Genomic DNA, 25361 nt, shown 5'->3' with positions numbered 1-25361 from the left:
TCTTTCTCTCTCTCTCTTTTTTCCCATCAGGACAAAGAAAAATCAGTCAAGGACAAGCTCCCCGAAGGAGGAGGAGCCTGCCCAGCACTGGAGGATTTCCATTAGGGCTTTCTGACCTGGTCAGCAGCTTGGTGATCAGCAGTGAGGGAGAGAAACAGGGAGAGAAAAACAACAGACCCTTTCTCTTCCCTCCGCCTGCCGCTGGAAGGGACGGAGCACTTGTGCCTCTCTGGTGAGAATAGGGAAGAGCAAGGGCCCTTGCTGAGTGGGGAGGAGCAGGGCTGGACAGCAGCAGCTTGTTGGATCTCTCCGGGCATGGCAGTCCTTTGCCCTGGATCCAAAGAAGCAGGGCCAAAGAGCGTGATATTTCCATATTTATTCATTTAAAGTGAAAAAATCCCGATCCTTTCCAAGTCCTTACTGAATCATTTTTTTAGTCTAGAAATGAAACCGGTTGGGCTGTGCCTGGGTAGTGCAGAAGAAGGTGTGGAAGAAGCCCCAGGCTCTGGGAAGAGTGCAGCAGGGAGAAAACCAGCTGAGCAAGCAGGAGATCCAATACCCCTGTGCTCTAGTCCTTGTTCCCACCACAGGCCTCAGCTTCTCATCTGTCACCTCCTCTCAATTCCTAGCTTGGGGAGCAGGGAAAGCTGGTGTGAGGCTGGTGGTAGGAAATAAAGGGATGGATTAATAAATAGGGGAACATTTGATGATGAGAATACCTTTATTTGCAGTACTCTGCACTACCCTGGGGCTGGAAGGTGGCAGTTAAAGGAGGTTGCAACCCTACTCTACGTTCTGAAGGGCCCTCCAAGCTCTACTTACAGGGCTGCCGCAGGATGAAACTTCAAGCAACTCCGAAGGCTGAAAGAGCAGTTGGAACAATGAGGGAGGCAGGGAGCAAAGAACCCAGGTTACAACAGTCCAGGAAAAGAATGAGACATTTGCCGACGCTGTAGAAAAAAAACAGGCTACAGAAAAGAAGCAGCAGGAGTTGGCGAGAGACTGTAGGTATTAAGTAAAGAAGAGAGGTCAAAGACTACTCTAATGTTTTTATAACATGTATAATCACGCAATTGGTGGCAGTTGGTCAGTTTGGTAAGGAAGAGAATTCGAGAGAGAGATGAGGAGCTGTTTTTGCCCAGTGTAATTTAAGATGTCAACCAGATGGGCGGTGTAATATATGGAAAGATGCTATACTTAGCCTGACTCAAGAGGGAAAGTTCAGATGCCACAAAGATAGGTTATGTGACTCATATACACTGTGATCTCAGAAAATTCTCCTTCCCTCAATTCTTGGGGCCATTTTGGCGCTTCGAGACTACACTTCCCAGGACGCCCTGCACCACGCCCCATTTCGCGCCTCCGGCCCCCACTTCGCTCCTCCCGTGAGTCCCTGGGCGCAGAACTCGGCCTCCGCCGCTGGGGGCGGGGCGACGGCGGACTCCCGGGGCCCTTGCTTACGCACTTCCTCCCGGGGTCGGGGCCGAGTCGGGGTGTAGTGGGTTCGAGTCCCACCTCCCGACTCGTCTCAACCCTTGAACCCGGGGCGGGGCTCATTCGCCAGTTAACCTCTCCGCGGCGAGGGGTAGTGGCACACCTTGAGCTTCACCATGGAGGACTATCTGCAGGGTTGTCGAGTTGCTCTACAGGTAACGGACCCCTGTCTGTGATCGTAAGGAATGGATCCTGGGGTCCCGGAAGGACAAAGATGTGGGACCTGGGGAGCCCCGAGGGTCTATGTGGAGGGAACGCGGAATTGTGGGGTGGGGGCTTGGGATCTGATCAGGCTTGGGGCCTGAGGAGTGAGGAACGAGAACCTATCCCTTGAGAATGGGAATGCTGCTCAGTCACCCCACTCCTGAGCTGGGGGCTCCTGCCTTTGGGGTCTGCCCGAGAGCGGGGAGGCGGAATTGTGGGTCTGGGTCCTGCCGCTGAGCCGCTGCTCGCAGTTTCTGGGTCAGTTCCGTCAAAAGGATCGGAGCTGTGCCTGCCGGGAGGTGTGTTTGTTCCTTTCTCCCCGCCCCTCTTTCAGTTCTCCGCTCACGAGGCCTCCCGGGCCCACTGGCCTCCAGGTGAACCCCGCGGGTACGAGCGAAGCTGTGCCCACGGCTTTGTTGCCTCTGAACGGCGGTTTCTGTCTGGCGGGCCTAATTCATTCTGAATTAAAAGTGGTGGTAGCAGGCATGTCTGTTGACTACAACCTGCATTCCTTTGCCTCCAGTTTTCTTCATTGGCCTTAACACACACAAATTACATAAAAATCCGCGGCCTGGACTGGATAAGCACAAAGTGTGTTTGGCATCAAAACTATAAGCATGACTCCTGAATGCTTTGTGGCTTATTTTTGGTACTCCCTGAGCGAGTTGGAATCTCCCAGCCTTGCTGACTGGTCATGCAGCCTTAAGCCGCTATCCCCAGTTAGCAGCAAAAAGCTGGCCAGAGAGAGGCTCCAGGAGGCCACCTGGCCCCCCCTACTTCAAGTTACGCTGCCCCTGGAGAAACCTAGACAGATGGTTGACTTTGTTTCCTTTTTAAATATCTTAAACTCTACAAACTCCCCTGGGTGATAAGATTCTGGTCTTTAACAAATCCTAAAAGTCACCGAATTCCTCCTGCAGACTCAGCTGCTGTCCTAAATGAATACCCTCACCTGAAGAATAGGAGTGAAGTTCAATTTTAACACCAATTACACCAAATTTTTCCTTGTTAAATACAAATTTGGGGAAAGTTGTTTTAATGCATAAGGCAATTTGGGACCAATTCATTTTGGTTACCTCTGATTTCCACCACAGGGAACTCATTGGAGGACTAATATAGAGTCTTTGTGGCACATTCCAAGGGCCAAGAAGTTGTATTTTGTTTCCCCCCGATAACCCAAATGACCAGTCTGTTTTCCACCATTTGGTAGAGTCCTTGAACCTGAAACCTCACCAGATAGCATTTCATTGCATGCATCTAGACTACAGCATCTGAGTATATCTTCCTCAGGAATATGAAACTGAAAAATACTGGATTTTTTCAGTATTACTGATATCCTGACCTTTCTCTGTCTGCATTCATCCCCCAAGGAGCAAGATCTATATCTTCCTTTTTCCAAACTTGTGAACTTGTGAAGGTGAGGTCATATCTTAGCGCTCTTATCACACAACCTGGCCGGGGCCAGGAGAAATGAGAAAATTAGACTCTAGCAATGTTAGTGGGTGAACTGGTGGCAGGACATACAGGTGGACACTAACAATTTAGATTGCTTTTAATTATAGAAGTAGTAAATGTACATAGGGAAAACTGTTAATACAAAAAGGATATGAAATTAGAAAAAGAAAAAGATCCTTTTTCTTCTCCCTATCCAATTCCCCAGAGGCCACACTATTGTTTCTTGTGTAAAGAAAGACATGATTTAGACAGAGACACTATTAAGTTTGAGTGTTGCTATTAAACCACGTATAACTTTTAGGAAATTGTGAATGCTTGCCTTTTACACAAGACAAACAGCTGATAACCCAGCCACCTCTCCTGCTGATACCATATTTTCAGCATTTGATACCAGAGAAATTTTCTACAGTGTCTGCCACAATGATAGTAGGTTGTTCCATTTAAAAGAAATCCTGTTTGGGCTTCCCTGGTGGCGCAGTGGTTGAGAGTCCGCCTGCCGATGCAGGAGACACGGGTTCGTGCCCCGGTCCGGGAAGATCCTACATGCCGAGGAGCAGCTGGGCCCATGAGCCATGGCCGCTGAGCCTGCCGCTGAGCCTCCTCCTCGTACCGCAAAGAAAAAAAAAAAAAAGAAATCCTGTTTAAGTTAATGTCCTATTCATGGTGAGTCATCTTTCACTTTTAGTGGGGGAAAAAAAATCTTTGCTTCAGGGTGGGGCTGCATTCAAGTTTAGGTGTTCATCCAGAAGCTTTGGATAATCTGTGTTGTCTGCACTTCTCAGGAATGAGGCAGGAATCAGGAGTGGCTGACTATCCTTAGAAATTTGCAGTCCTTGCATCAGTATCAGTCAGTCCCATTTTCCCTGCTGGGAAGGCTTCTCTATCTCTGGCTCCTTGTCTCCTTTTTTCATTTCTCCCTCATTAACTCATTTGTAGAGTAGGCATCAGAACATATGCAGCCTTGGAAGGGAAGTAGTTGACTTTGCCAGCCCTGAAACCCATCCCCTCTCCCCCCCAACTCCATGTTGAGGCCGCAAAGAACATCAGGATACAGTCATTTCAGCTAGTGGGTTTTTGTTTTTTGGGTTGTTTTGTTTTGGCTGCGTTGGGTCTTTGTTGCTGCGCGCGGGCTTTCTCTAGTTGTGAGCGGGAGCTGTGCGGGCTTCTCATTGCAGTGGCTTCTCGTTGCGAAGCACAGGCTCTAGGTGCATGGGCTTCAGTAGTTGTGGCACGCAAGCTCAGTAGTTGTGGCTCGCGGGCTCTAGAGCGCAGGCTCAGTAGTTGTGGCGCATGGGCTTAGTTGCTCCGCGGCATGTGGGACCTTGTTCGAGCCGGACCAGGGCTCGAACCCATGTCCCCTGCATTGGCAGGTGGCTTCTTAACTACTGCGCCACCAGGGAAGGCCTAGGTTTTTTTAAAGAAGAAAAAAAGTTTATATCTACTAGTGGCTCTCAGATTGTATTTCTTCCATTGGCAGCTCAGGTTTCCTCATGCTCCAAGTATAGCTATATTTGCCCTGAACTCTTCCTCTGATGGTCAGAAAACTGAGGCTTGTGCTTTCAGCTAGTGGGGGATGGGGTGGGGGATAAGAGTTAACATGTTTTTCCTAAACAAAGAGGAGAATGGTACCTTGTAAGTTAGGCATCCATATACCCGACTTGCCCAGGACAGTCAGTTTATTGAGACATAATCATTAATTGCACCCCTTTTCATTCTCAAAAGTGTACTGGTTTGGGCTTCCCTGGTGGCGCAATGGTTGAAAGTCCGCGTGCCAATGCAGGGGACGCGGGTTTGTGCCCCGGTCCGGGAAGATCCCACATGCTGCGGAGCGGCTAGGCCCGTGAACCATGGCCGCTGAGCCTGTGCGTCCGGAGCCTGTGCTCCGCAACGGGAGAGGCCACAACAGTGAGAGGCCCGCTTACCACAAAAAGAAAAAAAAAAAGTGTACTGGTTTGAACAACAAAGTATATAGTCACCTAGCTTGTATGCTACGTTAAGGATTTGTGATATATGCCCACAAAAAGATAGCGAGCTCCTTAAGGTAGTAGTTAAGTTCTGTATGAGAATCCCAAGTGCCAGAAGCTGGAAGTGCAGGGGAAGGGACTGCTGTGGCCCGGGTGCAGGGAAGGCGTCACAGAGAGAAGGGGCTTGCGGTTGGGCTTGACTGGACAGCAAGGGCTAGAGAAAGGAGAAGACGGAAGGGAGCTCATCTGTACTACTACAGAGTAGGCTCTTGTGTGCGATCTCATTTAATCCTCATAACAACTTCATGAAATTGGTTACAGTAGTCTCCTTATTTTTATATGAGGAAAAAGAGGCTTAGCGAGGCCAAAGTCCCACAACAAGAAACAGCTGAGATTCAGCTCCAGTCTGTGTGGTCTTTTCAAATGGCAGTTCTGCTGATTTCAGACAGAGAAGAACAAATAGTGCAAAGGACAGCGCTGGGAATGTGCACATCATGTATTGTGGGTGGCTAATGGACCAGTCATGGTGGGGTAGTGGTGGGTGCTGACAGGGGAAAGGAATGCCACCACCTCCCTTGGTTGTTCCTGTTCCAAGATTGGCTGAAAGTCGCAGAGTATTCCTTTTGTTTGCTGTCTGAGCTTGACTGAGCACAAGGGGTTAGTCATTCACCTTCCTCTGGGGGTCATTTCTCCTCCCCTCAGAGCCATGAAGTTGCATTTGGTCCCTACTTTCTGCTTTTCTGCTTAATCTTCTCTTGGTGCTGGGGATCTGACTGATCCTGATTCGGCTGCCACTTGGAATGAAACAGCACTAACATGAGTTTTGGAAAGATTCTCCGAGGGCCTCTGCAAGCCCAGCAATAGGCCTCTCCCCCTTGCTCTGCCTTTTCTCTGTTCCTCCTCCCTTTATCCTCCAGAGCCAGGGCCATATGGCCTCTCATGTTTGTATAGTTCCCTCTCTAGAGAACATGGTGCCCTCCCTTACTGCTTCAGTGATCAAGTTATCTCAGCAGCCACTTATCTCAAGTGCTTTGTTGCCACTTTGGTCCACAGCCATCTGGGCAGTTCTTGGTATCCAGGAAACAGGGGCCTTCTCTGGTATCAGGAGGACGAATTGCAAGTCAGAGGAGTTAATATAGGCCTTGGGTCTTGGGTACAGAATTCTCATATTGTGTTGGCAAAGAGTTTAATATTGAAAAGAATCTTCCCACTCCCATGCTGTTCAGTATGAATGGGTCTTGGCTGCCACCCTCTTGAAATAGGCTTAGAGAAATGGGCACAGGGGAGAACCCAAGGGCAGACTTTCCCCAGAGGCCCTTTGCCCAAAACCTTGACAGATAACCTCTGTCTTTTGTCCTTCTCTCTAGGGATGGGAGTAGGAGATGGAGAAGAGGGTGGTTTAAAAATAAAAACCTTCTAGTTACGAGCTAGGACAATTTATGCCACCAGAAGTCCTCTAAAATTGTCCCTTTCTGGCTTTGGCTTTCTGGGCAAGTGAGGGGAGTGGGTAATAGCCAATACAAGGAAGATAATTCTAGGTTCTCTTTTTTCCTAAAGTTACATTACTTGATAAACTGTTCCTTGTTATGTTTTATTCCTCTGAACACCTTTCCCACTTTTCTAAACTCTTCTATCTAGCAAATCTTCCCTGATTGAAGAAGCCAGAGTGGATTTTCACCTTTCTGTAACCCAGTAGTTCTCAACTGGGGGTGATTTTGACCCGCAGGGAATATTTGGCAAAGTCTGGAGGCATTTTTGATTGTCATGACTGGAGGTGCTGCTAGCATCTAGTGGGTGGAGTTTGGGGGATGCTGCCAAACACCCTGCAATGCACAGGACAGCAGCCCAGTGCTGAAATCAAGAAACTAGTGTGTTGCTTTTGTCTCTCTTATTCCTTCCTCTCTTTCAGAAGTAGGCTGAGATAGAAATTCAAAAGTAAACTGGTAAGATAGAATCCTTGTGCCTAAGCTGAGCCATGGACTGTATACTCTCATTCTACCTGGCCAAATGCTTCTACTTGGAATGAAATAATAATTCTTACAGTGCCTACCCCTTGGGTTGTTTTGAGGATTAAATGATCAGCTAATGCATGTAAAAATATTAGAACAGTACATGGGGGACTTCCCTGGTGGTACAATGGTTAAGAATCCGCCTGCCAATGCAGGGGACACAGGTTCAATCCCTGGTCTGGGAAGACCCCACATGCCGCAGAGCAGCAAAGCCTGTGCACCACAACTACTGAGCCTGCGTTCTAGAGCCCGTGAGCCACAACTACTGAGCCCGTGCGCCTAGAGCCCGTGCTCCACAACAAGAGAAGCCACCACAATGAGAAGCCCGAGCATCACAATGAAGAGTAGCCCCCACTCGCCGCAACTAGAGGAAGCCCTCACACAGCAACAGAGACCCAACACGGCCAAAAAAAATTTTTTTGAATACATGGCACACTCAATAGATATTTTGAAACAAAACCCCTCTCTTTGCTATTGTGGGCACCTTTAGGTTTTTTGTTGTTGTTGTTGTTGTTTTTGTTTTTTTGCAGTATGCGGGCCTCTCACTGCTGTGGCCTCTCCCGCCATGGAGCACAGGCTCCGGACGCACAGGCCCAGCGGCCATGGCCCACGGGCCCAGCCGCTCCGCGGCACATGGGACTCTCCCGGACCGTGGCACGAGCCCCCATCCGCTGCATCAGCAGGCGGACTCTCAACCACTGCGCCACCAGGGAAGCCCAACACCTTTAGGTTTTAATGAATTTTATTTAAAATTCTGGTAGGGAGATGCAAGGGAACAAGATTAATAATAACGACAGATACGCCTCCCTCCTCAGAGTTCTTATCAGCAGAAACTTTTCAAAGCTTTAAAAATAAAAGTTCCAGCAGCAGCAGCAGCTGTTCTTGCTTTAATCTGAACCTGCTGGGGAAAGTGTCTGTTTCTTGCCTGTGAGAGTGTTGTTTATATCTGGTTATGGTTGAAGCTCCTCTGGGTAGGGGGAGTTTTCATGGACTAGATATCTAAATAATGAACTAGATCTTATTTTTACCTTTATTTTCAAAGTCTGTTCACCTATTCTCGTGATTTAGAAATGCAAGGATTCTTTTCCCTATTTTAAAAATGGGAAAAAAGTACAAACCAGGGTTGATATGGTTTGAATACATCAGCTACCCCAGATGCTTTACTTTTGACTTCTCCTCAAGTGCCCAGAGAAGCATAAGAATCAGAGAATGATTTACTGCTGTTCTTCTGAAAGCTAACATTCAAGGAGACAGTGTAGTAGAGAGGAAGGAGCACTTTTCCACTAACTATAGATATGTGTGGAATGCTTAAAGCTTAGCTAAAACACTTATGCCCTCTTAACTAATATCCTTATCCATGAACTGAGGACCCCTAAAACTATATGACCTACCTCCTCTGTGAAGATCAGTGAGAGGATGTGTGTGCAGCCCTACATGAGTATAAGGTAACCAGAAATGGATGGAGATGGTTTTGTTAATTTCCCACTCTCCTGCCTCTCTAGGAGTCCCGACCCATACATGTTGTGCTGGGAAATGAAGCCTGTGACTTGGACTCCATGGTGTCAGCTCTCGCCCTGGCTTTTTATCTGGCAAAGGTGAGTACCTAGGAACAGAGTGCCTTAAAATGAAAAGATTTGGATTCAAGACCCAGCTCTGCTACTTAACAGCATTTAGCCTTGGGTAAGTCAGATCTCTTAACTTTGCTGAGTCTCCTGTCACCAACTATAAAATCTGAAATGATAATATTTTGCAGTGTTGCTGTGAGGATCAAATGAACAAATGTATTTTGAAGAATTTGTAAACTATAAAGCAATATTCAAACAGTTAACTATTGAATTCCTTATGGGTATCAGTGGTCTGTGTATGTTCCTCATGCCCATGTCAGCTCTGGAGGACTGATATTGCCTTCTCTCCAGCATCTAGAAGTAGGTCTTTTCCGTGAGTTGTCTTGTTGACCTTCATGCTATTGCCAAGAAGGAGAGAGGGGAAGGGTCATCCTTTTATTTTGATAAGACTGGGTAACTGCGGCTTTGAGGAAGGCAGTGACTTACCCAAGATCATGTCTCCCTTGGTCCCAATAGTCTTGTGACTTTTCCTATCCTATTACAGAACATAGCCATACCTTCTTTTCACTTTCCTCTCTAGACAACTGAGGCTGAAGAAGTCTTTGTGCCAGTTTTAAATATAAAACGTTCTGAGCTACCTCTACGAGGTGACAATGTCTTCTTCCTTCAGAAGACTCACATTCCAGAGTCCCTCTTGATTTTCCGGGATGAGATTGACCTCCATGCATTGCAGCAGGCTGGCCAGCTCACCCTCATCCTTGTTGACCATCATGTCTTACCCAAGTAAGTGGAAGAAAGTTAAGCTGATACTTACCATGTGCCATGGGCTGTGATGAGTAAGGTTTTTAAAGAGTAGAAGAAAGAATGTTTTCTCACACGATCTCACAGGCTAAGCATAGTTGATGGGTGATATCAGATATAGAAAGACAATAAAAAAAATATTGTCAGTTCTCTAGTTATACAAGTAATAAAAAGAAATAGAAACATGGAGAGTTCAAACTAAAGGATAACTCAGAAATATTGTAAATCTACCTTTGGTATCATTGTTTTAAGATTTCATGGCAGATTTATTACAATAGAAACTTTTGAATAATGGTTACAACGGCATTTTTAACTTTAAAAAGTTAGCAACATCATTTCCTCCATAAAGCAATATTTCTTTAATGCTATTTAACAAACATACACACCTACAATAATCCCATCCCTAGTTTAGGACTGGAAAAAAACTGCCAACAAAGCAATACGAGTACAAGGCCTTCCCAAGTGTGTCTAGCTCCTGCTAATAGTAATATGCATATTTTTTCCTTAAGCACACTGGTTATAGCAGGACACTGACAGAGGACAGCCTAAGGGTACTAATCCATCTATCCACTCACTCATTAATAAACTTCTATTTAGAGGACGAAGGTGAGGTAGAATCTCTGTTCTCAAGAAGTTGTCAGTCAGAGGAGGGAACTAGGTAAACAGGTCATTGTAATGGGTGTTAGAGGTAGGTGGTGACCGTCACTCTAGGGGACAGTAGTTACATGAAGGATGGAGTGGTTAAATATGCAAGAGGGGAGTAGAGGGGAGCGTCAGGAAAGGTTTCCTAATGGAGTTGATCCTTGATCTCAGTCTTGAAAGACTAGGTATTTGCTTGGTGAATGAGGAGTTGAGGTAGTTAGCAAAACGCAGGCAGGTATGAAATAGCATGGTGAGTTGGGAGAACTGAGATTTGTTTTGCATAACTGGAACATAAAATATGAGGGAGGAGTAGGACATAAAAAAGATAAAACTAGAGAGGTAGGCAGGGGCCAGATCATGGAGATATTGTAGACCTTGCTAGGGAGATTAGACTTTATTTTGAGCAGTGGGGAACTATTGTTAATTCTATTTATTCCAGATCCTAGCAGAACCAAATTTGCATTTTTCAAATGCTCTTTCAGGTAGTCTTATAGAGGACAGTTTCGGAGGGCACTGGAAGCAGGTGTTTGGTTAAGGAACTATTGGAGTAGTTCAGATGAGAGAAATTGAGGGCCAAGAATAAGGCAGTAGCAGAGGGTTGGAAAGGAGGGAATGGATGGGAATTGAGCCAGAAGCCACAGGTGACCTGCATGAAATTTGGATATTAAGTGAATTGAGGGAACAGGAGAGATTTAGATGTTGGGTGTCCAGGTGTCAACTGGAAAGACAACCCTAAAGGATATCAAATATGTGGATGAGGTACTGGTAGCTGATACTTCGTCAAATTCACCTATACGGTGTTTAAAGATGGCTTTAGTTATAATATTTAAGAGAAGAACTGAGAGGAGTGAGGCAGAGGTAGAAGTGATCAAAGGTCTAAGTGTCTGCCTATGATGTCTGTTTTCTTCATGAGTGAGGTGCAGCTGGAGTGCCCCTACCTATCTTTCTTTCTCTTTTCCCCCACACCTCCCCCCTTTCCCACACAGAAGTGACGCAGCCTTAGAGGAGGCAGTAGCAGAGGTGCTAGACCATCGGCCCATCGATCAGAAACACTGCCCTCCCTGCCATGTTTCAGTTGAGCTGGTGGGGTCCTGCGCTACCCTGGTGGCCGAGAGAATCCTGCAGGGGGCACCAGAGATCTTGGACTGGCAAACTGCAGCCCTTCTTCATGGTGAGGGTGGCTTGGGGGTTGGGACCTGATTAGTTCCTTTATTCCCATGCCAGAGAAGGGAAAGTGGAGAAGTCTAGACTCTTCCAGCCTGACTACACCCTCTCAAAGCCACTTAGTAGATATGAAGGAGGGGATTCTTTCAGGGGGCAATTAGGCATTAAAAAGGCTGTGGGATACTTTGTCCTTTGAAGGCCTGTGGAATACTTTGTTGGAGAAAGCAGAAAGGAAGCACAGAACAACAGACCTAGAAGCTGCCTATTAGTAGCATTGTATAATGGAAAGAGGACTAGCCAAAGAAGCAGGAAATGAATTCTAATACCATTTCTGCCCAGGAAGTAGTTATATGACCTTGAGCAAATCTCTTAACCTTTTTTGTTCTTATTTTCTCCATTTGTAAAAAAAAAGAGAGAGAGAATTGGATTAGACTATCTCTTCCAACTGGAATTTGGCCTGTGGAAGAGAGATCATCTCTCCCTGACTAGGTTTCAAAATCTCCAAGAATTGAGATATTTACACTTCCTTTCTACCTTTTCCCCATTTCCCTGACTACATTTTAGTTTGGATTTGGGATGTCTTACTCAGGACATTGTCCCAGTTTGTTTTGTCTTCAGTGAGTTGCCGTACAGTCTCCTTTGGTATTGTGTCCATTTGGTTTGAGGGTTATGTGTGTTCTAGTTGTCAGGAATGGAGGGCCACAGGATTTGAGTTCTGCCATCCTCCTTCTCTGCAGGAACAATCATCCTGGACTGTGTGAACATGGACCCTAAAATTGGAAAGGCAACCCTAAAGGACAACCAATATGTGGAGAATCTAGAGGCCCTCTTCCCAAATCTGCCCAAGAGAAATGATATCTTTGATTCTCTGCAAAAGGCAAAGTTTGATGTATCAGGTATGAAATGTTAAACTGGTGGACAAAAGCCTTGTTCATTATGTTCTTGAATACCGTCAAAACAATTTCAGAGCGTGCATAATGTTTTAAGCTTTATACCAGAAAGAAGCTAGGTAGTGTGTGAGTCTGATCATGAATTAATCAGTCATTTACTGGATTGTTCTATCCTGGCTATTGGGTGGATGAGAAGGAATATATTAAGAGCCTCAGAGGTTTCTAGTCTAATTAGAGAATATAGACATATAAATAAACTATGCTGAGGGAATACAGTCATCCCTTGGTGTCTGTAGGGAATTGGTTCCAGTATCCCCCACAGATACCAAAATCCTCGGATACTCAAGTCCCTTACGTAAAATGACATAGTATAATGAATACAGTCGGCCCTCCTTATCCGCAAATGTGAAGCCCGTGGTACAGAGGGCCAACTCTACTGAATTATCGGAGTGAGATCTAGATAAATGGTTAGGGAAGCAGAAGAAACATTTAGGGTGAATATACAAAGGACGAAGGAAGAGAACAAAAAAACTTCCATGATTTGTTACCCAGCTACCGCCTGTTGACGTTAAAAAAAAAGAAAGAGGGCTTCCCTGGTGGCGCAGTGGTTGAGAGTCCGCCTGCCGATACAGGGGACACGGGTTCGTGCCCCGGTATGGGAAGATCCCACATGCCGCAGAGCCGCTGGGCCCGTGAGCCACGGCCGCTGAGCCTGAGCATCCAGAGCCTGTGCTCCGCAACGGGAGAGGCCACAACAGTGAGAGGCCCGCGTACCGCAAAAAAAAAGAAAGAGAGGTCCCACTTGAACTTTTAGAAAAGTAAAACAACACAGAATGGGGAAAATCAGGAGTAAAAGCCTCTCTTCTTCCATTTACCCTTCTCCCCAGAGTCCCTTGCTCTAAAGGTACCTATTGTGACCCAGTAATCGAAAGTAATTTTTTATTTAGAGTAAATTTCTATTGGGACTTCCCTGGTGGTTCAGTGGGTAAGACTCCGTGCTCCCAATGCAGGAGGCCGGGGTTCGATCCCTGGTCGGGGAACTAGATCCCACATGCATGCCACAATGAAGATCCAGCATGCCACAACTAAGACCCGGTGCAGACAAAATAAATAAATAAATATTATTTTAAGTGAATAAATAAATTTCTATTATATAATTACATCCTGAGTTACTAGCCCTGTTCATTGCCCCAAAGAGAGGCTGTGTTTTTCCTCTTCCTTGACCTGTCTTGGTGTCCTCACCTTCCTGGTCTTGGGACCTTGGGTTCTCTTGGTTCTCTTGTTTCACCCTTAGTCTCACATCCACTTTCTAGGACTGACCACAGAGCAGATGCTGAGAAAGGACCAGAAGACCGTCTCCAGACAAGGCACCAAGGTGGCCATTAGTGCAATATATATGGATTTGGAGGTAAGAGCAAGATGTAGGTATGGGTGGAGAGAGAAAACCTTTAGTTTTGTATGTAACCTTGCCCCTCACTCCTGGCTCACCTCCAAAATGTATCTTACCCCTCCTTTTCTCCATCTCTACTCCACAGTCCATCGTCTCTCACTGCACTACGGTAATGGCCCCCATACTGGTTTCCCTGCCTCCACTTTTGACCCCTGCAAACTGTTCTCCCCACAGCAGCCAGAGTGATCTCTTTAAGACATGTCAGATCTAGAGGAGTAACCTGGTGGTCTAGTGGTTAGGACTTAGCGCTTTCACTGCTGTGGCCTGGGTTCAGTCCCTGGTCGGGGAACTGAGATAAAAAAAAAAAAGATATGTCAGATCCTATTGGCCCCCTCCCTTTACTGCCTTTTCATTGTACTTCTAATAAAATCTAAAAGCCTTACAGTGGTTTATAGGGCCCTCCTTTATCAGGCCTTTGTCCTTTTCTCTGACTTCTTCATTCCAGCCCCATTCCTACACTCACAGAACTGTAGCCACCCCAGTTTTCTTTCTGTTTTTCAGAACCATTAAGTTCACTCTTAGCTCTCAACTCAGAGCCTGTGCACTCCTTTTGCAGAGCTGGCTCCTTCTTTTCATTCAGGACTTAGCTCAGGTGTCTTCTCTTTCAGGAGGTTTTTCCCGACCACCCTAACTAAAGTAATATCCTCCATGCTCAAAAATCTCTAAATATTACTTTTTTTTTTGTACATGCATCTTGTGGGATCTTAGTTCCCTGACCAGGGATTGAACCTGGGCCCCCTGCAGTGGAAGTATGGAGTCCTAACCACTGGACTGCCAGGGAATTCCCATTTTGTTTTCTTCATAGCACTTAGCACACTGAAATAATCATGTTTCATGGTTTCCTTGTTTATTGTCTATGTTCCTCTGCTAGTTTATCAGCTCCACCAGAGCAGAGACCCTATTTCTTTTGTTTCTGCTGTATCTCCAGCACCTTTGACAATGCCTGGCGCATAGTGGATGCTCAGTGAATTTTGTCGAATGGGTGAATGAATATAACTCTGATAGTGGTATTTTAATACCTGGCTCCATATCTTATTGGTTTAAATCATTCATCTGATCTGAACATGTACTCGCATAGACTGCACAGCTTTCTCCTAAATAACATGTAAAAATTTTTACTAAATAATTAACTGAAACAGAATAGCATGGCCTCTTCCCTTGCTACTTATAACCTAGTTTTGTAACCAAACATAAGAACACAAAAGGCTTGCCGAGTACCATAATCATAGTACAAATTGACTCATTAGAAATGCTAAGGATAAAGAAAAGCCCTGATCTAAAGCAGCTGGTGGTATTATTCATTGGAGGAAATACTGCGTGAGATTTTGGAGAAGAATATAGATAGATAGACAAAGAATGAAGAGCCAAGGATGCGGTTGTCATGTGTCTGTACTTATTTGTATGCGCCATTGTTCTGTTTTAGAATAAAAATATCCTCAAGGCAAAGACCTTGCTTGATTGATTGTAAGAGCAGGATAGCCTTGGACATACCAGGCACATTACGTACCTTTTTTTTTTTTTTTTTTGCATTACGTGGGCCTCTCACTGTTGTGGCCTCTCCCGTTGCTCTGGACGTGCAGGCCCAGCGGCCATAGCTCACGGGCCCAGCTGCTCCGCGGCATGTGGGATCTTCCCGGACCGGGGCACGAACCCATGTACCCTGCATCAGCAGGCGGACTCTCAACCACTGTGCCACCAGAGAAGCCCCATTATCATTTTTTAATTCTTAAAACAATCAAGTTTGGTAAATGATTTATCCTCATTTTACAGATGAGGAAACTTAAGTCCAGGGATCCTTGATCATATAGCTGATAGGTAACAGAGCTGATTTTCAAACCAATTCTGTCTGAACCCAAAGCCTCATTCTGTGAGGCTCATAGAATGGTCTCATAGAAAGGCTCATTCTCCTCATTCTATATATTGCCTTCCAGCACATAAATAGCACAGAGTAAACATTAGATACCTTTTTTATGGAGTACAAGTCCCAGGTTAACATGCAAAGAAACCCTTCATAAGCATCTTCTGTTGAGGGTGATAATGAGGATCCAGTGGCAGCCCTCATCCCTGTCCATTTCTTCTGTTTTAGGCCTTTCTGCAGAGGTCTGGCCTCATTGCAGATCTCCATGCCTTCTGCCAGGCTCACAGCTATGATGCCCTGGTCGCCATGACTATCTTTTTCAACACTTGCAATGAGCCAGTGCGGCAGTTGGCAGTTTTCTGTCCCCACACAGCACTCCGAGTGACGGTGAGTCCCTGTCCCTTCTCCAGCCTGAGGACCCTACAGAGTTCTGCCTGTACGCACTATCCTGTGCTGTAAAGACCTCTCCTTCATTCTTGTATTTATCCAGAGGTCCTTGATCTGTTTCCAGAATCGCCACTACCCGCTTTTTTCCATTCTCTCTATGTGTGAATATCCTTAATCATACTCTTGTTGAGAAAGGGAGATTCCAAAGAGAATTAGAGACACAATTCCTACTTAGAAGGAATTGAAATCAGGTTAAAAGAACGTGTTATAAATCTGTAGTTAAAACTAGATTCTTGGTTTAAGCATTAATTCCTCACCCCTGAAAATCAATTCCTTTCTTTTTACCTTATTGCCTTGAAAATTGGAAACAGACGAGAAACCTTTTCTACTACTTAAGCAGTTTGTGCTAACTCTATAGAGAAGTGGTCTAGGAGCAGGTTTGGTTTTTTTCCCTGATCTTCCATTTAGCCACCTTTCCCACCTCCTCCCCTTTCTTTTCCTCTGTTAGTTACTGATAGGCCCAGGAAAGAATTTAAAAGTGGACTTAAGGCAGTCCAGGGATTCTTTGGATTTCTTAGCAGCGAGGACTGCTGAAGACTGGTCTGAATACAGCTGGATAATCTTTTTTGTGCATGAAAGGCATGTCTGCCCCTTCCCACCTCTCTTTGTCTTTATCTTCTCCTCCAGGAAGCAAATGTAATTTCATTCAGTGGAAAGTAGTTTGGCATTGTGGAAAGAACTACAGCCTTTAAAGGCAGATATATAGGCTTTTCTGTCCCAGATTTGCCACTTACTTGCTCTTTGACCAAAGGCAAGTCAGTTGACTTCTGATTCTGTAAATGTCATATTACCACCTACTAATTAGTGTGATGTAATCATTAAACATAATATTATATGTAAGGTTCATTGCTAGGCACAATGCTCTCTTACTAATCATGTCATGAAGGAAAGGGTGCTTTACCATACAAAGTACCTCTCCCCACCTTCCTAAATCTCCCCTCCTTCTCCCTGCCATGGTCCCTCTGGAACTCTGTAGGTATCTGACAACTCTACCATTGCCCAGGCTGCCTCTCTGCTGGAAAATGGTAGTCCTCTTTTCACGGTCTGCCCTACCATTTCCTCTCTTCCTCCTGTGTTAGAAATAGTATAATATAGTAATTTAGAACACCAGCTCTGATGACAGACCTGAGTTCAAGTATCAGCTTTGTTTCATCAAACTTGACCTTTGGCGACACATAGTAAGCAAACTGACAACAATTAAAGACAAAGAAAAACTATTAAATGCAACGAGGGAAAAATGACAAATAACATACAAGGGAACTCCCGTAAGCTTAACAGCTGATTTCTCAGCAGAAACTCCACAAGCCACAAGGGAGTGGCACGATGTATTTAAAATGATGAAAGGGAAGAACCTACAACCAAGATTACTCTATCCGGCAAGGATCTCATTCAAATTTGATGGAGAAATCAAAAGCTTTACAGACAAGCAAAAGCTAAGAGAATTCAGCACCACCAAACCAGCTCTACAACAAATGCCAAAGGAATTTCTCTAAGTGGGAAACACAAGAGAAGAAAAGGACCTACAGAAACAAACCCAAAACAATTAAGAAAATGGTAATAGGAACATACATATAGATAATTACCTTAAATGTGAATGGATTAAATGCTCCAGCCAAAAGACACAGGCTTGCTGAATTGATACAAAAACAAGACCCATATATATGCTGTCTACAAGAGACCCATTTCAGACCTAGGGACACGTACAGACTGAAAGTGAGGGGATGGAAAAAAGATATTCCGTGCAAATGGAAATTAAAGGAAAACTAGAGTAGCAATACTCATATCAGATAAAATAGACTTTAAAATAAAGACTGTTACAAGAGACAAGGAAGGACACTACATAATGATCAAGGGATCAATCTAAGACGAAGATATAACAATTATAAATATATATGCACCCGACATAGGAGCACCTAAATACATAAGGCAAATGCTAACAGCTATAAAAGAGAAAATCTACAGTAACACTATAATAGTGGGCGACTTTAACACCTTCCTTACACCAATGGACAGATCATCCAGACAGAAAATTAATAAGGGGGCTTCCCTGGTGGCGCAGTGGTTGAGAGTCCGCCTGCCGATGCAGGGGACACGGGTTCGTGCCCCGGTCTGGGAAGATACCACATGCCGTGGAGTGGCTGGGCCCATGAGCCATGGCCGCTGAGACTGCGCATCCAGAGCCTCTGCTCCGCAACGGGAGAGGCCACAACAGTGAGAGGCCCGCATACAGCAAAAAAAAAAAAAAAAAAGAAAATTAATAAGGAAACACAGCTTTAAATGACACAATAGACCAGATAGATTTAATTGATATTTATAGGACATTCCATCCGAAAACAGCAAGATTACACTTTCTTCTCAAGTGCACACAGAACATTCTCCAGGATAGATCACACCTTGGGTTACAAATCAAGCCTCAGTAAATTTAAGAAAATTGAAATCATATCAAGCATCTTTTCCAACCACAACACTATGACATTAGAAATAAGTTACAGGGAAAAAAACGTAAAAAACACAAACACATGGAGGCTTAACAATACGTTACTAAATAACCAAGAGATCACTGAAGAAATCAAGGAGGAAATCAAAAAATACCTAGAGACAAATGACAATGAAAACATGACGATCCAAAACCTGTGGGATGCAGCAAAAGCAGTTCTAAGAGGGAGGTTTATAGCAATACAATCCTACCTCAAGAAACAAGAAAAATCTCAAGTAAGCAATCTAAACTTACACATAAAGGAGAGAAAGAAGAACAAACAAAACCCAAAGTTAGTAGAAGGAAAGAAAAAGATCAGAGCAGAAATGAATGAAATAGAAACAAAGAAAACAATAGCAAAGGTCAATAAAACTAAAAGTTGGTTCTTTGAGAAAATAAACAAAATTGATAAGCCTTTAGCCAGACTCATCAAGAAAAAGAGGGAGAGGACTCAATAAAATTAGAAATGAGGGACTTCCCTGGTGGAGCAGTGGTTAAGAATCCACCTGCCATAAATGCCCATCGACAGACGAATGGATAAAGAAGATGTGGTACATATATACAATGGAATATTGCTCAGCCATAAAAAGGAATGAAATTGGGTCATTTGTAGAGACGTAGATGCATCTGGAGACTGTCATACAGAGTGAAGTAAGTCAGAAAGAGAAAAACAAATATTGTATATTAACGCACATATGTGGAACCTAGAAAATGGTACAGATGAACTGGTTTGCAGAGCAGAAATTGAGACACAGAAGTAGAGAAAAAACGTGTGGACACCAAGAGGGGAAAGCAGTGGTGGGTGGGAGTTGTGTTGTGGTGAATTGGAAAATTGGGATCAACATGTATACACTGATGTGTATAAAATGGATGACTAATAAGAAAAAATAAGTAAATAAAAAACAAAAAAAGAATCCATCTGCCAGTGCAGGGTTTGATCCCTGCTCCAGGAAGATCCCACATGCCACAGAACAGCTAAGCCCGTGCACCACAACTGCTGAGCCTGTGCTCTAGAGGCCACAAGCCACAACTACTGAACCCATGTGCCACAACTACTGAAGCCAACACGCCTAGAGCCTGTGCTCTGCAACAAGAGAAGCCACCACAATGAGAAGCCCGTGCACCACAACGAAGAGTAGCCCCCACGTGCCACAACTAGAGAAAGCCCACATGCAGCAATGAAGACCCAACGCAGCCAAAAATAAATAAATAAAATAAATAAATTTTTAAAAAATAAAATACAATTAGAAATGAAAAAGGAGAAGTTACAGCGGACATCGCAGAAATACAAAGCATCGTAAGAGACTACAACAAGCAACTCTGTGCCAATAAAATGGACAACCTGGAAGAAATGGACAAATTCTTAGAAAGGTATAACCTACCTAGACTGAACCAGGAAGAAATAGAAAATATGAACAGACCAATCACAAGTAATGAGTTTGAAACTGTGATTACAAATCTTCCAACAAATGAAAGTCCAGGACCAGACGACTTCACAGGTGAATTCTGTCAAACATTTAGAGAAGAACTAACACCCATCCTTCTCAAACTCTTCCCAAACATTGCAGAGGAAGGAACACTCCCAAACTCATTCTATGAGGCCACCGTCACCCTGATACCAAAACCAGACAAAGATACTACAAAAAAAGAAAATTACAGACAAATATCACTGATGAATATAGATGCAAAAATCCTCAACAAAATATTAGCAAACAGAATCCAACAACACATTAAAAGGCTCATACACCATGATCAAGTGGGATTTATCCCAGGGATGCAAGGATTCTTCAGTATATGCAAATCAATCAATGTGATACACCATATTAACAAATTGAAGAATAAAAACCATACGATCATCTCAATAGATGGAAGAAAAGTTTTTGACCAAATTCAACACCCATTTATGATAAAAAAAAAAACTCTCCAGAAAGTGGGCATAGAGGGAACCTACCTCAACATAATAAAGGCCATATATGACAGACACACAGCAAACATCATTCTCAATGGTGAAAAACTGGAAGCATTTCCTCTAAGATCAGGAACAAGACAAGGACGTCCACTCTTGCCACTATTATTCAACATAGTTTTGGAAGTCCTAGCTATGGCAATCAGAGAAGAAAAAGAAATAAAAGGAATACAAGTTGGAAAAGAAGTAAAACTGTCACTGTTTACAGATGACATGATACTATACATAGAAAATCCTAAAGATGCCACCAGAAAACTACTAGAGCTAATCAATGAATTTGATAAAGTTGCAGGATACAAAATTAATGCACAGAAATCTCTTGCATTTCTATACATTAACAACGAAAGATCAGAAAGAGAAATTAAGGAAACAATCCCATTCACCATTGCAACAAAAAGAATAAAATACCTAGGAATAAACCTACCTGAGGAGGGAAAAGACCTGTACTCAGAAAACTATAAGACACTGATGAAAGAAATCAACAATGACACAAACAGATGGAGAGTTATACCATGTTCTTGGATTGGAAGAATCAATATTGTGAAAATGACTATTCTACCCAAAGCAATCTACAGATTCAATGCAATCCCTATCAAATTACCAATGACATTTTTTACAGAACTAGAACAAAAAAATCTTAAAACTTGTATGGAGACCCAAAAGACCCTGAATAGCCAAAGCAATCTTGAGGAAAAAAAGTGGAGCTGGAGGAATCAGACTCACTGACTTCAGACTATACTACAAAGCCACAGTAATCAAGACAATATGGTACTGGCACAAAAACAAATATAGATCAATGGAACAGGATAGAAATCCCAGAGATAAACCTGAGCACTTACGGTCAACTAATCTATGACAAAGGGGGCACAGGTATACAATGGAGAAAAGACAGTCTCTTCAATAAGTGGTGCTGGGAAAACTGGACAGCTACATGTAAAACAATGAAATTAGAACACTTCCTAGCATGATACACAAAAATAAACTCCAAATGTATTAAAGACCTGAATGTAAGACTGGACACTATAAAACTCTTAGAGTAAAACATAGGAAAAACACTCTTACACATAAATCACAGCAAGATCTTTTTTGACCCACCTCCTAGAGTAATGGAAATAAAAACAAAAATAAAGAAATAGGACCTAATGAAACTTAAAAGCTTTTGCACAGCAAAGGAAACTATAAACAAGATGAAAAGACAACCCTCAGAATGGGAGAAAATATTTGCAAACGAATCAATGGACAAAGGATTAATCTCCAAAATATATAAACAGCTCATGCAGCTCAATATTAAAAAAAACAACCAACCCAATCCAAAAATGGGCAGAAGACCTAAATAGACATTTCTCCAAAGAAGACATACAGATGGCCAAGAGGCACATGAAAAGCTGCTCGACATCACTAATCGTTAGAGAAATGCAAATCAAAACTACAATGAGGTATCACCTCACACCAGTTAGAATGGGCATCATCAGAAAATCTACAAACAACAAATGCTGGAGAGGGTGTGGAGAAAAGGTAACCCTCCTACACTGTTGGTGGGAATGTAAATTGATACAGCCACTATGGAGAACAGTATGGAGATTCCTTCAAAAACTAAAAATAGAATTAACATATGACCCAGCAATCCCACTACTGGGCATATACCCAGAGAAAACCATAATTCAAAAAGACACATGCACCCCAGTGTTCACTGCAGCACTATTTACAATAGCCAGGTCATGGAAGCAACCTAAATGTCCATCGACAGATGAATGGATACAGAAGATGTGATACATATATACAATGGAATACTACTCAGCCATAAAAAGGAACAAAACTGGGTCATTTGTAGAGACGTGGATGGACCTAGAGACTGTCATTCAGAGTGAAGTAAGTCAGAAAGAGAAAAACAAATATCATATGTTAACACATATATGTGTAATCTAGAAAAATGGTACAGATGAACTGGTTTGCAAGGCAGAAATAGAGACACAGATGTAGAGAACAAACGTATGGACACCAAGGGGGTACAGCAGGGGCGGGGTGGTGGTGGGATGAATTGGGAGATTGGGATTGACATATATACACTAATATGTATAAAATAGATAATTAATAAGAACCTACTGTATAAAAAATAAATAAAATTAAAAAAAAACAGAAACAAAAAAAACTTGACCTTCGGTAAGTTACCTAATCTAAGCCTCAGTTTCCCTACCTGTAAATGAGGGTAACAGTAATACCAACCTGTAAGGTAGTTGTGAGGATTAAATGAGGAAATTAATATTTGAAAATGGCCAGACGTGGCACGATGCTTGGCATACTTCCCACCCCAACTTGATCTATTTATTCTTTCTGCCTGTATTCTTCTCCTGACCTCAATATAGTAGATGCTTGTCCCATCTCAGCTAAGGATAGAGTTCAAGTTTTTGAGCACAGGAATACCCTTGCAAATAACAATATTCGAGGAGGTGGGAGTCCCAGGTTCTGGTTCAGACTCTACCATCATCTACATTCAAGGCACTTAATCTCTCTGGGCTTTGGTTTACTTATGAATAAAATGGAATATATCATCTCAAATGTTTCTTCTGTTTCTAAAATACTGTGTGTATTAGTTGATGTGCCTTTGTTGCAAGCAATAAAACAACCCTAATGACTTAATTAAAAAAATATATTTTTTATCCTCTATAAGAGAAGTCTCTTAGAAGTCTCAGCTTTTTGCTTCACCACCTTATATACCACCTCCCCATCTTGTCTCCTTTTTAGGTCTGTGGAGTCCTAGAACGCTCCCACTCTCCGTCCCTGAAGCTGACCCCTGCCCCAAGCATCCACCCTAACCTCCAAGCGTATCTTCAAGGCAACACCCAGGTCTCTCGAAAGAAACTTCTGCCTCTGCTCCAGGAAGCCCTGTCAGCATATTTTGACTCCACAAACATCCCTTCAGGACAGCCTGAGACAGAGGGTGTGTCCAGGGAGCAGGTAGACAAGGAATTGGACAGGGCAGGTAACTCCCTGATTCCTGGACTGAGTCAAGATGAGGAGGAGCCTCCACTGCCCCCCACACCCATGAACAGCCTGGTGGATGAGTGCCCTCTGGATCAGGGCCTGCCGAAATTCTCAGCCGAGGTCATCTTTGAGAAATGTAGTCAGATCTCACTGTCAGAATCTACCACTGCCTCCCGGTCCAAGAAATGACTGTTGGGAGGGGAGGGGGAAGTGAAAGAGGTTGCTTGAACCACCCTGAATGCATGTTTTGAGATGTTTCAGCAATTTTGTCTTCATTGTTCCAGGATCTGGTATACTGTTCTCATAAACCTAGGAGGAGAAAGAAGTAAAAGAAAGCTGAGCTGGCATTCTCCCTTTTCCCCACAATCTCTACCAATCAAACAAATTTTATTATTTAATTTAACTCCTTAAATCTGCACTGACTCTCCTCTATTTCATTTGCCAGGGTCATGATGTGATAACATACACAGTTCCAGCAGAGTGGCACAGAAAGACTGTGTACCCCAAAAGTGCCCTAAGTCAGGCTTTTTAACAGAACCAGTATTTCTTATGGAACCAAACATTCATTGTCTCCAGTGTTCATTTATTCTCTTATTAATTCAAGTATTTATTGAACACAGTACCTACTTTTAGCTTCTTCCAGTTTTTAGCCTTTAGTTGATTTTCACCTCCATGACTCCTCTTTCTGCCGCCAATTAGGTGATGGTGTCTCATTCCCAGTTTGCTAAATTTCTACTCTGAGCTTATTGTGACTGTTTCAGGATTGTTTGGGAGCAGATTGGAGGCCATTATCTTCTGTCCTGATCGGCTGGCCTGACTCTCAGTTTCTTTGGATCCCTCTGACTCAGAGCCACAGGCACCCTGAAGAGACCCAGAAGACCCCCCCTGGTTCTTGAGAGTTCAGGAGACACCTGGGAAAGCCTTAAGACCTCATGGGCACTCTTCGCAAAAGACAGTAGAACTACAATGAGACCCCTGGCTCTGTCGATTTCTTATCCATCTGATTTTCTCCTTGGGCATAGTAGAAAGAAACACGAAGTTCATACCGACTGCCATCAACTGTGTGGCTTTTGTCCAGACACTCACTCCTCTAGATCTCATTTCGCCGTCTGCAAAACTGATGTTCCCTGGTTTCTGTGATCTGCCTGTTGCCACACCGTCCTTTCTTGCCTCGCTTCTCTGTTTTTTTGTTTGTTTCTTTTTCCCTGGGAATGCTCAGGGTCACTGAATTGTCTGTTTATTTGTGATTGTACCAAGGTACTCAGCCTCATGTAGCATGTACAGGGGTATGATTCATACCATAGTGACCCAGCAAAGAGCTCCCTTCCACTGACTTGTTCTGCATGTGTAGAGTCTCCCTTTTCTCTTCAGACCAACCTGTTCCCCCTTTTCCTACCCCACAGCTCTGCTCCCTGTAAGTTTTCAACAGTTTCGCTGAACAGTGGGGTATGTGATGGTTTTGGCATGATGTCTTCATATGAGGGAAACTGACTTCACTTTGAGGGGATGTTTGTAGCCATTGGAAGGTAAAATAGTGGCGTGATTACTGAACCAAAGGAATTTATGTTTTGTAACTTGGGTACTTTTATTTTGCATTTTGTTAAAGTATTAAATACTTTTTTTCTGTTTGGGGCCTTATTGTCTCTTTTTACAACTATAATCAGGCCTTTCCCTCTGATAATTGTTTTAACCTTCTCAAGATTCATTTCCCTTCTTTCTGCTGTACATACTGTCTTCCTTCTGTTGACTCTGGGAATAAGGAGCAACAGTCTTATGTCTCCCCTCATCCTCAGCCTTTCCTTTAATTTGTTTCTTCCAGAACCCTCTTTATAACGTACTTCTGTGTCCTTGATTCTGCTTATGCTTGAAGAGTAGGCCCACGATAGTCTTAAAACTAAAATGGTTTCTACCATTACCTCTTTTTTTTTTTTTAAAGCAGCTTCCAGAAGGTTTTAAGGAGTCTAGAAAATTGCCTTCTCTGACTCACCCAAGAC

At 43.6% G+C, this 25361-nt stretch overlaps 1 protein-coding gene across 8 annotated transcripts; it reads left to right on the top strand.

Moving 5' to 3' along the window:
- The first annotated feature begins 98 nt into the window (after positions 1-98).
- Positions 99-24995, top strand: PRUNE1 (prune exopolyphosphatase 1). Of its 8 annotated transcripts, XM_004285171.3 has the most exons (10): positions 99-232; positions 732-1385; positions 1565-1649; positions 8629-8721; positions 9272-9474; positions 11121-11305; positions 12036-12194; positions 13502-13596; positions 15725-15883; positions 23128-24995. In XM_004285171.3, exons 3-10 carry the CDS (start codon positions 1611-1613, stop codon positions 23554-23556), a joined length of 1362 nt encoding a protein of 453 aa, XP_004285219.1. In that variant the 5' UTR covers positions 99-232; positions 732-1385; positions 1565-1610; the 3' UTR covers positions 23557-24995. The 8 variants fall into 8 exon arrangements, with proteins under 8 accessions (XP_004285219.1, XP_033271511.1, XP_012394296.1 ...); XM_033415620.2 differs by having other exon boundaries at positions 732-1649; positions 9362-9474; XM_012538842.3 differs by lacking the exon at positions 15725-15883 and having other exon boundaries at positions 732-1649.
- The last annotated feature ends 366 nt before the right edge of the window (positions 24996-25361 follow it).

Source organism: Orcinus orca, chromosome 1 (genome assembly GCF_937001465.1).
Source record: "Orcinus orca chromosome 1, mOrcOrc1.1, whole genome shotgun sequence".
In the NCBI taxonomy this organism is placed as follows: domain Eukaryota; kingdom Metazoa; phylum Chordata; class Mammalia; order Artiodactyla; family Delphinidae; genus Orcinus; species Orcinus orca.
Note: the sequence above shows the minus strand (reverse complement) of the source record. Positions and strands in the feature narration are given on the sequence as shown.